Here is a 16,187-nt window from a genome sequence, read left to right as displayed (position 1 = left end):
TCTCCTGAAACAACAGTGACTGCAGAAGTCACAGTAACTTCTGTGAGGAGTTGGCCTGATGACTAGAGACTGTGGGAAGCAATGTTAACCCTGGGAGAACAATAGCTCTAGACCTCGGTGCTGTTTGGCTTGTCCTAGTAAAGTTGGGCTTGTCCTAGTACAAGCGAGAGAGTAAACCTGAAGTGTCCTAACACTTCATCAGTGAACAGCAGTTCCTAGCATGGGTTGCTCTCACCTACCTCAAAGGATGCCTCTTATGTACTCAAGGTTTCCACTGTGAGGCAGTGTAGCACCAAACATAACTAATCTAATGTGTCCCTGCCTCCCCTGCACTTCAGCTTTCCATCAAGTCAACTCTGCTGTTCAGAGAACAGAGCAGTAGGACTGTCTCAGCACCCACGGACACAGGAGGCCTGCTGCATTGCTCCCTTGTGAAGCAAAGTGGTCACCCTGCTATCTGCTGGTGTGCATTTCCTGCCATGAGCTTTTCTGGGTATTCCAGGGATATAAGAGCCCCCTTCTGGAAGATATCACTGTCCCCAGCCATTTCACTCAAGAGTAGTAACTGTGATCCCCCAGCATCCAGCACTCTTTCCTCATCTCTGCCATTAATTTTTTTACTTATATTTTAATCTTTTCCAGTGAGAGCAACTGAAAGACCTGCCTGGAGACCCTTTGTCAACAACAGCTCATACCCCTGGGTTCTCCAAAACATAGGTACACATTGTAGTATAACAACAAAGTTGAGATTCTCAAGGATAGAGGAGGAAAACAGCACAAATGCCAGCTGTTGGACACCCAGAGATTTCAGCCCCAAAGCACAAATAAAAACACCCTCTTACTTATGAAGCTGCTGTCACAAGGTGCTGGATGTGCCTCCCTAACAGTCTGGTTACAGCACTCCCGAAAGTGTGGGGGATGATGCCCTGTGTTTCTGGCCTCCCACTGCACCTGTACTCCTGGCTTTGCTAGGTCACTGAATATTGTTTCTGTAATCCCTCACCCTCCAATGGAAGCAATATTCAGAAACCCCTTCTCCTGTCTGGGAACTGAACTTTCCCCTCCTAGAGTAATCATACTGTGAGGGAAGGGCCACAAATCCCACTTCTCTGTCACCCCACCAAGGAAGGTGTCAGATTATGTGAGAACATCCCTCTGGGCTTGCTCAGCATCACATACACGTACGCAGGGAAGCTGGAGCTACATCTCCATCTGTCCTGTAACCAGTGCCACAGTAACCAGCACTACAGAGCTCCTCTAACCTCTGCTGGCTGCCTTCTCACCACCCTGAGAAAGGGAACTCCAAATGTCAGACACTTACCTGCCCCAGCTCTTGGCTTCCAACCCGGAGAGGCAGCCCCTCTGTCCCTCCAGCAGGCAGTCTGCAGCCCAGCTGCTCACAGCTGGCTGCCGCAGAGCGAACGTCCTGTCCACCAGCTCAGTGCTGCTCACCTCCAGCCCCTTAATGAAGACACCAGTGTTGCCGTATCTGGCCGGCTCGCTCCTCTGGCAGCTGGACCACAGACTCTCACCATAAGGCAGGTCAAAGCTTTGGGCCTTCCGGAGGACCTTCCTGGGAGGCAGCTTCCCAGGGACTGGAGTGGATGTACAAGACTTCACCTCTGCGGTTTCTAATATGCTCTCCAGATTTGTCTTTTCTTCAGGCAGCGTTGGAGACTTACAAGCCCTGCTGGCAAAAGAAACTCTGCTTGAGTGAGAACCAGGGCTGAGAGCAGCTTGGTAGACAAATACTTCCCCAGCATCGACATCACCAGGGCAGCTCAGGGAGGGCGAGGGAGCTTTCTCCCTAGTCCACTCCAGAGAGCTGTTGGACCTGTTGTAGCCATGAGATGCGCTCTGAGTCCTGTCCCAGTGGGACCTGGAGGTGGCCCCCTCAGAGTGCCTCCGGTGGGACAGAGTGCCAGTCTCACTGCCAGCCTGGGGCTGCTCCCCGACAGATGGGTTGCGGTCTGACTGTAGAGACTTCCTCGTTCTCAAGGCTGCTTCGAGTTTCTTTTCAAAAACCAGCTTGGTCTCCTGGCATTTAGACCATGCAAATTTCCACTGCTTGAGCCCCTTGTCACTCTTCAGCTCACAGGCCAGCTCCTTCATCTCCTGGAACCGGGCAGCACTGATGTCTGGATGCTGCCCCTTGTAACTCTCCAGGCACTTGATGACATCTGCACAGTGCTCGGCGGAGCTGCAGTCCTCCATGCTGATACAGGCAAGGTGTCGCATCCCTTCCAAGGCCCACTCGTACGCCTACAGAGCGAGAACAAAAAGCAACAGCCAGTCAGAGGGACACAGTGAAGAACAACCCTAATTCAGTGCCTCAAGATAAGAGAAAGGATCAGTGTCTGGCCACCACAGTTCCTTGAGTGTAGAGAGTGGCGGGGGGTGCTGCTATTGTCAATGGGGCTTAACAATTCAGTAAAACAAACAGCCCCTTATGCAAAGGGCTTCAGCTGTGCTGGCTGCTCTGCCACAGCCCCACCTCCCCTCCAGGTCCCTGTGAGCTGGTGCCCACACTGCTGGGCATGTTTGTCCTCTCTGGGCAGGGGGGGGGGCAGGGAAAGCTGCTGCTAAGACTGCAGGAATTCACACCTCAGTGTGGGTCTGCTCAGTATAAAACCTGTAACTCTCTCCTCTTTTGCCCAGCCACTTTCACCACTATCAAGCAGGACAAGGTCAAGGGGCACCAGTTAAGCTGCAGGCAATAGGACTGCTGCTCCCTACACTGTTTTCCTGGAGCTGATAGCACAAAGAAGCCACAGCTGGGCTCTATGGATCACCCCAAATGCTCTGACCCATCCTTGCAGCAAGGAAGAATCTGAGACCATGCAGCTTGTGCATTTTCTCTGCCTGCTGGCAGCTTGTGTGGTGTGCTGTGTTCTGCCTACCTGGCTCTGCTTGCCACTGCACTACATGCTTGTGCTCGTTAGTCAAATACTGAGCTCAGCAGTTTATTTCTAATACTTCAGGAATGCTGGATGCAGCTTCATGGGGCTTAACTCTAGCAGTGGCGCATATGCTGGCCTTGCTAATACAGTTCTGCTGCATCAGTCAACCAAGAGAGTGGGACAAATGTGGTCCAGTGGGACAAATACAAGGGAAGAGTGAGTGTCTTATCACCATGGAAAGAATGGGGCTCAGCACCAAGACCTGTCATCAATCAAAACCATAAGAAAAGCAAACATCTGACTTAGGCTCATAAGCCACCATTTTCTCTATAAAGCAGAGATGGTAAGATTTAATGATAGGATAAATAAGATGTGACTAGCTGCTGTAGGCCTGGCTAAAGAACTTTATTAGTCATCAGTGAACACACAAGGTTATTTGTTGAAATCAGATACACAAGGTAGGGAAAACACCCTGGACAAGGCTGCCTGCCCCATCTTCTGCCAACTACCCAACATCAGTGGATGTGCAGAAACACCACCGGATGCCTGTAAGTGAGCCAGGCCATCTCTACCACTTGACCTGTCAGGCCCTGTGTACCTGCAGAGAAACAACACTCGTTATTAGTGCCAGGAACAAAGTGACTGGTTTTTCCATTTTCCATTTCCTGAGCAGCCTCACTGTAGCAACCTTCACTCAGAGAGCTTAAATCACTTACTTTTATGCACCTTTAGACATCAAAGAAATCTACCCAAGCTTTATGCAAGCAGACATCACATCCCCATCAGGGACATGGTGGTCAAACAGATCAGGTGCCAGGCTCACTCTCTGTTGGTGACAGAGACAGGCAGTGCAGAAGGTATTTAATTCACATGATGCTCAGTCCCTGGATGGGGATGGCTTTGACAGCCAAATGCTGCTGTTTGTAGAAGAGCAGAGTGCCAGCACAGCCTGCAGCCTGAGCAGAGTCACTCTAGGGCCAGATTCCACTGGAGCTCCCACAGCCATCCACATTCTCTTCTGAGCTGCAGCTGCATGGTGTGCATGCAGCCAGCACCATTACTCATGCGCAGCAAGGAGCTGCTTCAGAAACACCAGCAGCTGCTCAGGGAAAACCCTTCTCAGCACCATGCAACTGCAGCACGGGACAATCCAAAGAGCAGCAGTCCCCTTTCCTCTCATCACCCTGCCTAGAGCTGCAACAGGCCCCTGACCTGCCTCCCTCTTGATCCAGGTGTTATGCTCCAGACTTGCCCACTGCTGGCGGCCAGGGGGGGTGTGCAGAGGCAGAGGCTGTGCGGTGTGGATTCTGAACACTGTCAGATTCTGGCAGGAATCCACATCTATCCTCAATGCAGCAATGCAGAGGTTCTTCTATTTCCTGGAGGTGAAAGCACTTCAAGGCAAGGTGAATCCCCAAGCCCAGCAGATCTACACAGCAGTGACAGATGGCCTATTCTGCTGTGGGGTTTTGAGCTGCCCCCTCCAGCTGTACGCAAACCAACACCAACCCCTGACAGCTTTACCCAGAGCAAGGGCTGGCCATCCGTCTGGGCTAAGAAAGGGCACATCTCACCTTTCTGGCTGTGGAGGTCAATGGGTGATTCCCACTGAAGGCTGCATGCTGGCTGCCTTTTGCTCAGTGATGGGAAAAGCTGAGCTCAAAAGACACACAGGGCTGTCAAAGAGGGTGCTGAAAGCAACGTGCAGGAGAGGGACATTCAGCAGGCCTGCCTGGACTCTACAGTAACCAGTCAGGAAGGCAAATTCCCTGTGAAGGCCTTATCTAAGGCTGGGGTATTCATTTCCATGCACAGATAGGAGAGAAAAGAGACTTTTCTCTTTGGAAACTCTTCAGATCTGCATGTCATTACTGTGAGGAGGGATCAGGGCTGCAAAGCACACAGGACAGCAGCCCCACCACCTCTCATCTTCATATGGTCTCTGTCCGTTCCTGGCAAGGACACCACGGCTGAGCAGAAATTACTTTCAATCTCAATGGCATTTGCTTCCATCAGCACTGCCTGTCGCAGGCCAGCAAATAGCTCAGCTTTGTTCCCTGCACAATGGAGCAGCCCTCCACATCCTGCAGCTTTGCTTGGTAACATGCTAAGTGACCACCAAGGCTTTATTCACTCACATCATCCGCTTCAACTGCCCCATTCTGCACATAAATGGCAATCCTCTCCCAGGACCAAGTGTGCCCCCATCCTCATGCAGGCAGGGGTATTGCTGCCACCTGTCCCCCAGTAAGGCTACAAGTAACACTCAGCCAAGCCAGGATACAGCCCTCTGGATGAGGGACTTTTGGGGAGCAGGCAGCCCTACAGTTTCTCTGCAGAGCTGCAAGAGCTGCTTAGATGAAAGGAGGCACCTGTGCACAGGGAAGCTGAAATCTTCCCAACCACGTCTGAAACCAGGCAGGAAAAAGCCTGTACCTCAGCTTTTGATCTTTATAGGCAAGTTGTTACTGAACCTCTCAATTAAAGGATTAAAGACAAATGTGCTTCCTGCATATGAAGGACTGACCTATCCTGCAACAGGCATCAGCAACAGGTTGGTCCTGCCAGGCTGCCCAGGGCTCTCAGGACCTACCATGCTATAAGGAAAAGCCAGGGACTTCATTGGATTATGCAACCCTCACCCATCATCCTCTGCTGGTCTTCTGATCATTTCACCATGGACAAGGCTTGCAGCACATTGAGGACAGGAGCTCCTGGAGTCTGTTGGTTTTGGCACCACTTAAGTACCATCTGCAAACACAGGCCCAGAGAAGTTGCTCAGCCCTGGCTCAGGGCACACTGCCAGCACTGAAAGCCTTCCAGGGGTCCTGGATCCTCACCTGAGCCACCACTCAGAAATTACACCTCTCCAACCCAAACCGATCACAAACCTGTCAGATTCCTTGCATACTCAAGGTTAAGTGACCTCTAAGACACCTTCTGGTAGCAAAAGAGGGAGCAGATAGTGTATATCTCACACATATGCCAGAAGGGGCAATTTCAGAGGGCCTGTCTTTATCCAAACCTCCTTAATCCATTCCTGTGGGGAGATGATGACAGTAACTACAATTTCTTTACAAATAGGAAACTGAGTGTCTGAATAGGCAGAGGTAGGCAGATCAACTTTCTGCAGAAAAAAAATGCACCTGGGTGGGTAACTAACTCTGCTGTGAGGTTTCCTTTGGAATCTCAAGTGCCTGCACAGTGCATCTTGAGACAAGGGTGATGGAAAGCCAAAACCCCGGTGGGAGCAACAATACAGGCAGGGATAGAATCATGCTTGTGGGTATGGTAACAGAAGCACAGAAACAAGATAGACCAAGTTTCTCATTCTTCTGTGGTGATGTCCTAGGATTGGAAGCACCCACCTCCCTTGCTCTCTACAGCTCAGAGAGGGGGAAGCAGCACAACAGCTGAAAACACTGACAAGGACAGCAAAAAAGAAACGGACATAAACAAGCCCTGATCCAGCTTGGTGCAGCTCCCGCATCCAGGCTATGCTCCATTCTGCTGTTTCTCAGTGAGCCACAACTGACTGTAGGTCTCTGTGGAAAGAAACAACTACACAGCCTTCCATTTAACCAGACCTCCTCTCACCACCACTGTGCTCATTTCAAATGCCCTTAACTTCAGCTGTGAGCTTTAAGAGCAAAATGAGGTTAGCTTGCAGCAGAAGATGCAAAACTTGTGCAGCCAGAAAAATTAAAAGCATCACAGGTACTACTCTGCACTAAACAAAGCACTTCCCAACAGCTATGCAGGGTGTCACACAGGCACTGAGTCCTGCAGCTGCCCTGCTCTGCTGGCCTCCCATGGCCTTAGTACTGACCCAAGTGGAGCTCTGACACCAATTGCAGCACTCCCAGCACAGGAGTAAAGAGTGACAGGGACATGCCAGAACACCATGCCTAAGTAAATGCAGCTTTATTGCAAGAAAATGCTACTGTCATTACAGATGCTCACTTGGGCTTATTCCCTCTGAAGTCCAACATGGCTTCAGGTTGATTTGAGAAGTGACTCCTAAATATAACACTGGTATGTCCCTTGTCACAGGCTGCTGCATGCACAATGTTAGCAGAGACCCATGGCTGGAGATTGCCTAATATGCTGACAGTTTAGAAGTACCACGATTAAAAAGCTATTTTACATCAAAATATACTGAAAGCAAAATTACCCAGGCTTACCTTACTTACCGTAAGAACTGGCAAATGGTGACAGCTGGCAAATGGTGACAAGCCTAACTCAAGAGACCCAGCAGCTTTAGCAGAAAGTGGTCAGCTCACCACACACTTAGCTGGATCTCCTTTAGGCTTTCCTCAGGCTCCCATCTACCAATACTAACGGCATCCATGAAGAAAGGAGCAGGGAAAGAGCAAGACTTCAGGATCTGCAGGTGTTCCCTTGGCAAGTCTATCTGTTGATTAAAAATAGACTTCATCCTACCTTCCCATCTGTCCGAGAGAGTCCATACCCTAGCTGTGCCCAGCTCTGTGCTGTACATTATCCCCTACAGCCAGACTGAGGCAGGGCCCCTGCTTCAGTGCATCATCTCAGCTCTGATTATTCACAAGCAAATGTTGCTAGCCTAAATACCAGATTGGGGGGCCTGGTAACCAGAGACAAGGCAGAGGGGGAAGGGGCCACGCTTCACACGAGAGCTACTGAAGTGTGCAGAGAACACCCTGACTGGGCACAAGCCAGATATCCCTTCACAGTGCAAAAAAACAGGGAGAGAAAGCATTCCAGCTGACCCCAAATTCAAGTAAAATGCAAAGTAAACTGCTACCCAACATGTAAGAGCTACAGAGCTATAAGAGCTCTGATCCCTCCTAGACATTGTGACGCTTTTTCCACATCTCTAAGAGCCAAAGCCCCTGCTCACTTCTACCAAGGTCTGTGGCTCTATGAGCCGGCAGTTCCACTCAGACACAAGAAACCATGTAATTTCAGAGCATAAGCATTTCAGCGAAGCCACCAAGTTAGAAGCAATCCCTTCTCTATGCAGAGGTTCACTGTTACTCTCCTACCCTTCTGTAGCAGACAACTTTTCCAAACTGCATTTGCAGCCCTGTCTGTGACTCATTAGCAGCACAAACCAAACTAATCAAAACTGTGTCCTATATGGGATGTAGCTGGTAAAACCTCAGCTTTAAAGACAAAGAAAAAGACTCATGCTCTTGAAATGTACAGCTAAACTATTCCTGAGTTGCTGTGTAGCTCAGAGAGTTTCCCCTCCTCCCAGGAAAACAGACCACTGAAATCTTTAGTTTGCCTAAAACTAGCTGCTAAGGAAAATAAACTTTAAATCCTGTATTTGCATTTCTTCCAGTTACCAAGTGCCAGCTGCTGTACAAACACTGTGGGAGGGCAAAGGATGAGAGATGAGCACAAACTAGAAACTCCTTGGATTTAAGCATAAGAAAGGAGAACAGGCAGATACCCACAGCTGGGCAGGAAAAAACAACAAGGGGTCAAGGAAGCAGCACCTGTCAGGGTTGGTCTGGGCATGCCACAGTCCATGTACCATCAAAGGCTGCTCATTAGAGCAATGTGCTTGGACATCCTTTTGCAGCAGCACTCTTCAACAGAGCTCAAAAATCCCTCTGTTTGCCCTCTGGGCAGCCAGGCATGACAAATCCAGGAGAGCCTAATTACAGGCAAATATAATTGGCTAAAATAAGATTGCACATGATTTCTGCTCTCTTGACGACAGCACGAGGACCCAAAGGGCAAATGTGGCTCGTTGTGCTGAAGCTGTCGTGCAGGACGCGTGCTTGCCCCTGTTTTCTCTAACTGCTGCCACTGCCAGGCAGCACCCAGGGGTGTCCATTAGAAGCAGGGTGACTCACCTGATGAATCACAAGCAGCTACAATAACCCCTGCTTCAAAGCAACTCAGATTCCACAAGAGCAGCCTGGGCCAGTTTCACCATATATCTATGTACAGACACACGCGTACATATGTGTGACATGCATGTGTATATTTACTTGTGTATGTATGTGTAAAATTACTCCCTAGGTAGCTGGGCAGCAAGTGGCAGATTTGCTTTCCTCAAAGCTCCAGAGTTTCTCATGACCGCAGCTTTGGGTAGATTCTGCACTGATTATTCTCCCTCTACTTTTCTATCTCACCATAGAGATTTTCTCAACATTTAAAAGCTCCCAGCTCCAGAAGACCAGGGGCCAAGTTCACTCCCAGTAAAAACCAGAAACTTCAATGTTTGCCTTTGCTGCAAACCAGCCTCTTCACATTTGAGGCACTGCCCATTTTCCCAGCAGCTTTGTTCACCAATGAGCCAAGAGCCTCATGTTACCAGCCAAGCTCAAGATCAAGCAACAGTGAGATGTGTGAGTCACCAAAGCTGGAGCTGGCAACTTGCACAACAGCAACAAATTACCCCATTCAGAGACTAATGTCACCTCCAAAGGTTTTTTGCATGCTTTGCTTTTACATCTGTCCCGACAGTCACATCGTCACGCTGTTCACACACCCCACTGTAATAGCACCCCACAGGCAAGTGTGGACAGACTGGACTGTGGTGGGTGTCTCTCCTCTGCCCTGGCTCCCTTTTAATGAGATTCTTCATGCTCCATGCTGGGGATTGCAAAACCTCCAGTATGCCCTTGGGGCTGCATGGAGAAAATGGGTGCTTTCTCTGTAGTCTTCATTTCACATCCTTTCCCTTGTGACAAGCTGAGCCAAACTCTGCTTAACTGCTGCATGGTGTGTTGGGATCTCTCTGCACTGCACTTTGGGTGCTTGTGCCCTGGGAGATATGGAGCCGAAACAGGATCTAGACACCCAGCACATTTACTGGGTCTCTCCTCCACAGGGGAACTGACAATGCTGGAAACAACTCCTTGTTTTAAGAGCACACCAAGATGTACTTAGAGGGTGCAAGGCCCTGCAGAGCAGCAGCAGAGCAGCAGGAAGAGCCTCCTCAGAGGCAGCGGGTGCTTGGGAGAACCCCGTCCATATGTCCAGGGCTTTGATATGCAGATTGAGCCATTGTGAGCTTCAGTTCCATCTGTACACTGAGGGGAGCTTCATGACCAGATTGCTTGAACAGATCTATTTAACTCCCGTGACTAAAGGGAATTCCAGTCTCCAGGAGGATCCGAGCATCCAGATGGATGCCAGCACACAAAAATTCAGAAAATCTGTCACCCTGTGCAGCTTCTATCCAATGATTAGAGGGGAAAAGAGAACCCAAACTTTGCACTGCACACATGCACAAGGCTGGGCCCAGCTGAAGGGAAATCTCTGCTGCCATCAGATCTCACACCTTATGAACACACATTCCCCTCGCACCTCAGCTGCAATGCGAGCTGGGAAATCCCTAAACCTGCTGGGTGGAAATGCTGCTTCCCTGCCATGACTGACTGGCTCCCATTGTGGTGATCCTGCAGGAGACTTGAATACACCTGACAGAGGCCCAAATCTTTCAGGTTACTATCAATTTATGCTCATGGCAGCCAAGGACATCGAGGAATTTTCACACAGAGGTGCTCTGACAATCAAGGCTGAAGGTGGTTTCAGCATGTCAGGAATTACCCCCTGCGTACATGCAGTGGCAGAACATGCTGGCACTCCTTGGATCAGGGAAGACACATGAAGGGCAAATACCCTACATCCCAACATATACTACACACTGGCTGGCTCCCTCAGTCTCTTCTTCCTGCTGTGTCCTTGAGTGGAATTTGGCCAGCACAGCAGGAGGGAGAAGGACCCCAGATGAATCAAGGCTTTGCCTCTCTGCACATGTCACAAACATATCACACACCTCATACTGCACTAAAGCATTGCCTGAGGTGCTGGGACAGGTGCTCAAAAACGTCTTAACCCAAGAACCTCTCACCTTCAACTGCAAATTGTGCTTGGATTTAGCACATGACAAAAACCTAATTAATTCACTGCTGCTGCCCTGTAACACTGAGGCACAAATGAGTCTCACACCTATGTTGTGCAACCAGAAAGGAGCACTGAGTGCTGGTGCTAACCACTATTTAGCTTTTACCTCCTGCCGCAGAGCTTGCCAGGGCTACAGGCACTGCTGTGCTGCCCATTTGAAAATACAGTTTTTGGTGAAACATAGCAAAAAATATATCTAGCACCAGTAGAGCTTGTAGTGATTTGCTGAAGAATTCATAAGACAGAACAGTTTCCAAATCACTAATTATGCAAGACAGAAAAATCTGATCTGTAACAGATCAGATTTAAGTGTTCAGGACTTCTTGTTTGTACAAGAGGGCTATCTCCAAGGCAAAACAGAAACTTTTTAATGCATGAATACACTTTGATAGGAAAGTAAACACTAAATGCTTTTTAACCTTGCAAGAAGATTTCTCCAGAAAAAACCTCGCAGGAAGGAGAGGGGAGAGATTTCACACATTAACCTTGCATGAACTCCGCCAGAGGATCGATTTTCCTTGAGGCTCATTCCCCCAAGTGCTTCAGGCTGTGCATGAAAAAGGACACCCCTGAAATAGGAGAACAAATCAGACTAGATGTCTGTCTAGGGGCACGACTTCACAGGCATAACTGAGGAAGGAGAAAGAGAGATGAGACAGCTGCTATCAGACAATGCTGAAGCCAGACAACAGTGGCTTCCACTAAAACAGCACAGTAAATATTCCTCTCCCATGCCTTTTGGATCTCCTTTCATCATGCTGAGAACTTGCATCAGTAACAAGATCAAAACTGTTATTTGGGAATGTTGTGCAGACCATCCCCAGAAAAGGAAAGACAATCTCTGCACAGATGTGGAGAGAGAATAGTGCATGTTAAGTCCCAGGGACTTTATTACAAACCACAGCAAAATCTCTTTTGCTCCAAGGTGCTGGGGGGCAAAACCATGTTCTGACCAGTGCAGAACTGCTGGCAGCATCATGGAACAGGGACCTATGTCTCTGTTTACAGTAAGTATGCTACAGTAAGGATACAGCAAATGTCTTTTTTTCCCCTTTGGTGCTAAGTTCTACTCTGCACTTCTCCAAGCACATTCCCAGAGTAGGGAATCATAGCACCCCTTCAGTAAAATTACTTCTCAAACTGTGCCAAACAGCCTTCTACCAAAAAAAAAAAAAAAATCACACTTTCAGGCTGCAAACACCAGGATCCTTTCCAGCTTCCCACAGATCAGCATTCACAACCCTTCCTTGTTTCATCAAAGGCTAAGAAAGAAGAAACATCAATAATTTATCACCTGGAAGGGATATTTTTCCCTCAAAAAGATAATCTGCAAAGTTCTATCTGATACATAATCAGAAAGGAAATACAGCAGAAAACAAGGTTTCAGCAGGTCTGTGTTCTGAAACTTTTGGGGAGAAGTTAGCAATAACATTTGTAGAAGGCAACTTATTTAGCACACTCTGGATTTCTGCTGACAAATCTAAGATCAGATCCATCTCTGGAGGCTGGGAGTGCTGTGCCAGCAGGTCTCAGTCACCTGCGGGGCAGCAACCCAGCAAACCTTAGAACAATCCAGGAGAGCAGCCCCTTCCTGTGCTGTCCACAACATCTGAGAGAAGTCCTGAAGACTGAGAGGTACCACTAGCCCTGCACATACATCCAGTCAGTCTGCAGCATTCAGACCCCACAGCAACTTCTAGCTGCAGGTAAATTATGCCCACTGAAACGATCATGCAATAACTTCTAATAAAGAGAAAGAGGGATGGGCACTGCTCTGCTACAGACAGCACAGCCCTGGGATTCAGAGGGACCATGCAAAGATGCCCACAGCCCACGGGGCTCTGTCTGAGTGCACAAAAGCCGCACACAAAGCACTCTGATTCATGCTGGGTGCGTACAGACACGCACAAGCAACTGAGTGAAAAGCCTTCTCTACATTGTTTCCAAACAATATCAACCCAGCTCACACGTCAGCCGGCCCGCACACTTGGTACTTACAAGAGGCTTTGCTGTGTCCGTCTGCTGCTGGAGCCGGGATGGGGCGATTGCGACTTGGAGGGAAAGGTGCATGGAGATGTGCAGAGAGACGAGAGCGATGGGAAGAAGGGCCCCGGCCCCTCTTTGGGCCCCAGAGCAGCAACACTTGCTCACGGGATGGAGCTCAAAAAGGCTGGCATTCCTACAGCAGCAAGGACAATGGGGAGGGATGAGGAGGCACTGCCATAATCAAATGCAGCCCAGCTGGCCCTCCCCCAGGAAGGGCAGGCACCTCCTTCATTTGCCAAAGGCTTTGTTTTCTAAGCCACAAAGAACAAAGTAGCTGAGGAGGAGAGCACAGGAGAACCCACTGTGGGGGCAGATCCACCCATAAGCACAGGTAACCCATTTCTGAAGATGAAAACACAGATGGAGAGGGGCTGGGCAATATTCTGCCCACTCCAAGCAGAAGTCAGAAGCAGCAGCTCCTTGAGTACAGCAAAAAAAAAGACATCTGAGGAACAAGAATCAGCAGAGGCTGATAGTCAGGGGTCCTTTGAGGGAAAAGATCCAAGGGAAACAAACAGAGAACACCACTGTAAGAATTGCTTGTCGAACAGAGCCCCAAGAAATGGGAAACCCTACCATTTCTCAACCCACCTTACCCCTCTAATCCTCAGCAGTGAGAACTGAAGCTGAACAACTTCCCTCAGAAAGCAAACATAAGGCAAGGGCTCAAGATGCAAGAGACCCACAAGCTATGGCAAGCAATGAGCATACTTTCCCTGAGCGCCATTGAGGCACCATCTTGCACAACATCCTGAGAAGCAGGAAAAAGCCCCTGGAGCTGCCTCAGGCCCTCCTGTAATGATACAGGCAGTTCAGCTCTGGGCACCACATCACCACATGGCCACAGGGTAAGCAGGTGCTGCGATGGGACACTGCTCATTCTGGTTGGGTCAGTGCTTTCTTCCACTTGTGCCAGCAGGGATCATGCACCTTCACTCCTGACCTTTGGCAGGACTGGTTGTCATCCCAGACCTGGTAGAGACTGTCCTGTGTGCTCTGGCTCACTGGACATGCTGCTGCAAGTAAGGCGCTTGATCCTGACAGGGCACATGGCTTTCACATGGGCCATTTCAAACATGCAGTCCAGGCAATCTGCACTTCACTGATGGTAAAGTCAACAACATGGGATATAAGAGTGTTCTCGGAAAAAATTCACCCAGAGAGAGCTTGAAGAAGGAAAAAATATGAAGGCTAATGAGATAAACAAGGAGAGGAAGACTTGCTGTTGCCCCTAGTCTTGATGGTATACCTATAACAGTGTTATTGTGAAGCCAGGATAGAGAGAAGGAGAAAAGGATACTGGGGGTATCCTTCCTGCAGGAACCCCAGAACAAAACAGACATCAGTGCTTTTGGTGCACCATACATACTCTTGCTTGTTCAGCTGCCCAGTTTTTCCCCAAAGCACTGTATGGTGCCAGACCCCAGCGCAGTCTTGGAACTGCGTAAACAAGGGACAGTGGCCAAACCAGGCTTGAAGCCACAAGGAAAAGGCAGGACCCTGAATATACCCACATTGACTTTGTGGTACTGAAAAGCAATCCTCCAGCCCACAGCCAGAGGTGGGGGGAAAGCAGCTTCCTTCACTTCACTGCTCCTCCTGCCCAACCACACCCCTGTCAGGCACCAAGGGCTCCTGCCACAAAGGAAGCAGGGACAAATGGAAACATCCAGCTTGGCACTAGTCATGTCTTTGGGGAGGGAATCCTGCCAGCCCATGTGCAAGCTCCATGTGGTCTGGCCCAGCTCAGCCTGCCTCATTGCAAGGAGCTCTGACAGGCCTTCAGGAACTGCCAAGCAGTGAAGAAAACCAGCAGAGCATCTTGATGGGGCATATGGGGTTATGTTGTTCTGTCCCACGGCCTGTCCAGCAGCCACAGGCAGCACCCTAGAAAACATTTGCCCACCACATGCAGGAGGGCCAGCATGATAGAGCCTCCCATTCCCAGCAGGCAGTGAGGTACATGAGGGATGAACACCATGATCCCTGTGGTGGGTGTTCCCCTCCCTTGGTGCATGCTGAGATGTTTGGAGATCTGAGCTTGCCAGCTCATTACCATAGTGTACATTGCTTACGCATCCTTGGGCTTCTTCCCCAAATCCCGGGGTTTGGCACTCTGCAGGCTCTTTATGAGAAGGAGTAGCAAGGACATTGCTTGTTGTAGACTCCTGCTGTAGATATCCCCTCAGATATTAGGGAAGACAGAAGGGAGTTAGGCAGACACCAATAAAATCAATTCAGGAAGGCAAAAGCAGCTCAGTATCAGAAGACACTGAAATCAGTTTAGGTAAGATCTTCTGCTTATCCCCCTCCTCCCAGACCACACCACTAACTTTGCTTTGGGAAGGCTTCTGCCTTCTGGAGATCAAGATCAAACTCACTGAAAGAACTTTCATGCTGTTCAGCAATTTCTGCATGGATCCTACAGCTGCAGGATGTATCCCCCTACACTCCTAGTTTCAGTTGGCCACTGGTTCACAATGCACACATAGTCTATTTACACCACCAAAATTGTTTATAGCTCTACTGAAACCAGTGAGATCAAAATCCTCCTCCCTCCCTGAGCCAGCTGCCTCTCCTCCACACAAAGCAGTGTGAAAACACACTGTGCCACTAAAATTTTGTTTTCACTGGGGCCATGCAGCATGAAAGGCACAACCAAGAGGGCTGCTGCTGCTTCCAAGGACTGCATCCTCGAGTTTTCATCCACCAAAAAAGCTGCAATGCCCTCAGAATATTAATAGGCCACTCTTGGGGTCTATGTAGCATTTGTGTCCCTAAAAATGACCCAGGCTCTGAAAAGGCTTTGAAGCTGTGGAGGAACACTCTGCTATAGAGTTATGTCCAACTATCATGGCAGCCCAAGAGCTACCAGCACAATGTAACTTCCATATCAGAACAGAGCATTGAGCAGCCTGGAAGCTTTGGGGAGACCTTAGAATACCCTGCAGAACCTGAAGGGGCTCCAAGAGAGCTGGAGAGGGACTTTGGACAAGGGCATAGAGTGACAGGATAAGAGAAAATAGCTTCAAACTGACAGAGGGCAGGATTACATTGGATATTAGGAAGAAATTCTTCCCTGTGACAGTGGTGAGGTCCTGGCACAGGTTGTCCAGAGAAGTTGTGGCTGCCCCATCCTGGAAGTGTTCAAGGTCGGGCTGGGGGCTTGTAGCAACCTAGTCTAGTGGATGGCATCTCTGCCTGTAGCAGGGAAGTTGGAACTGGATGATTCCTTCAAAATCCCTTCAAGCTCAAACCATCGTATGATCATGTGCAAAAGCCCACATTTGTGCTCCAGAAACTTCCAGCTCTGGCTGGAAGAGTTCACAT

At 49.3% G+C, this 16,187-nt stretch overlaps 1 protein-coding gene across 3 annotated transcripts in view; it reads right to left on the bottom strand.

Annotated features, from left to right (window-relative positions):
* PLEKHG4 (pleckstrin homology and RhoGEF domain containing G4) overlaps window positions 1-16,187 on the bottom strand; it is an 86,014-nt gene that overhangs the window by 9,337 nt on the left and 60,490 nt on the right. For all 3 annotated transcript variants that reach the window (XM_021541127.2, XM_021541125.2, XM_021541126.2), the window contains exon 14: window positions 1,322-2,262. In XM_021541127.2, coding sequence (XP_021396802.2) covers window positions 1,322-2,262 — 941 coding nt within the window. The remainder of the gene's footprint in view (window positions 1-1,321; window positions 2,263-16,187) is intronic.

The sequence above is a fragment of the Lonchura striata genome, chromosome 13 (genome assembly GCF_046129695.1).
Source record: "Lonchura striata isolate bLonStr1 chromosome 13, bLonStr1.mat, whole genome shotgun sequence".
Lineage (NCBI taxonomy): Eukaryota > Metazoa > Chordata > Aves > Passeriformes > Estrildidae > Lonchura > Lonchura striata.
Note: the sequence above shows the minus strand (reverse complement) of the source record. Positions and strands in the feature narration are given on the sequence as shown.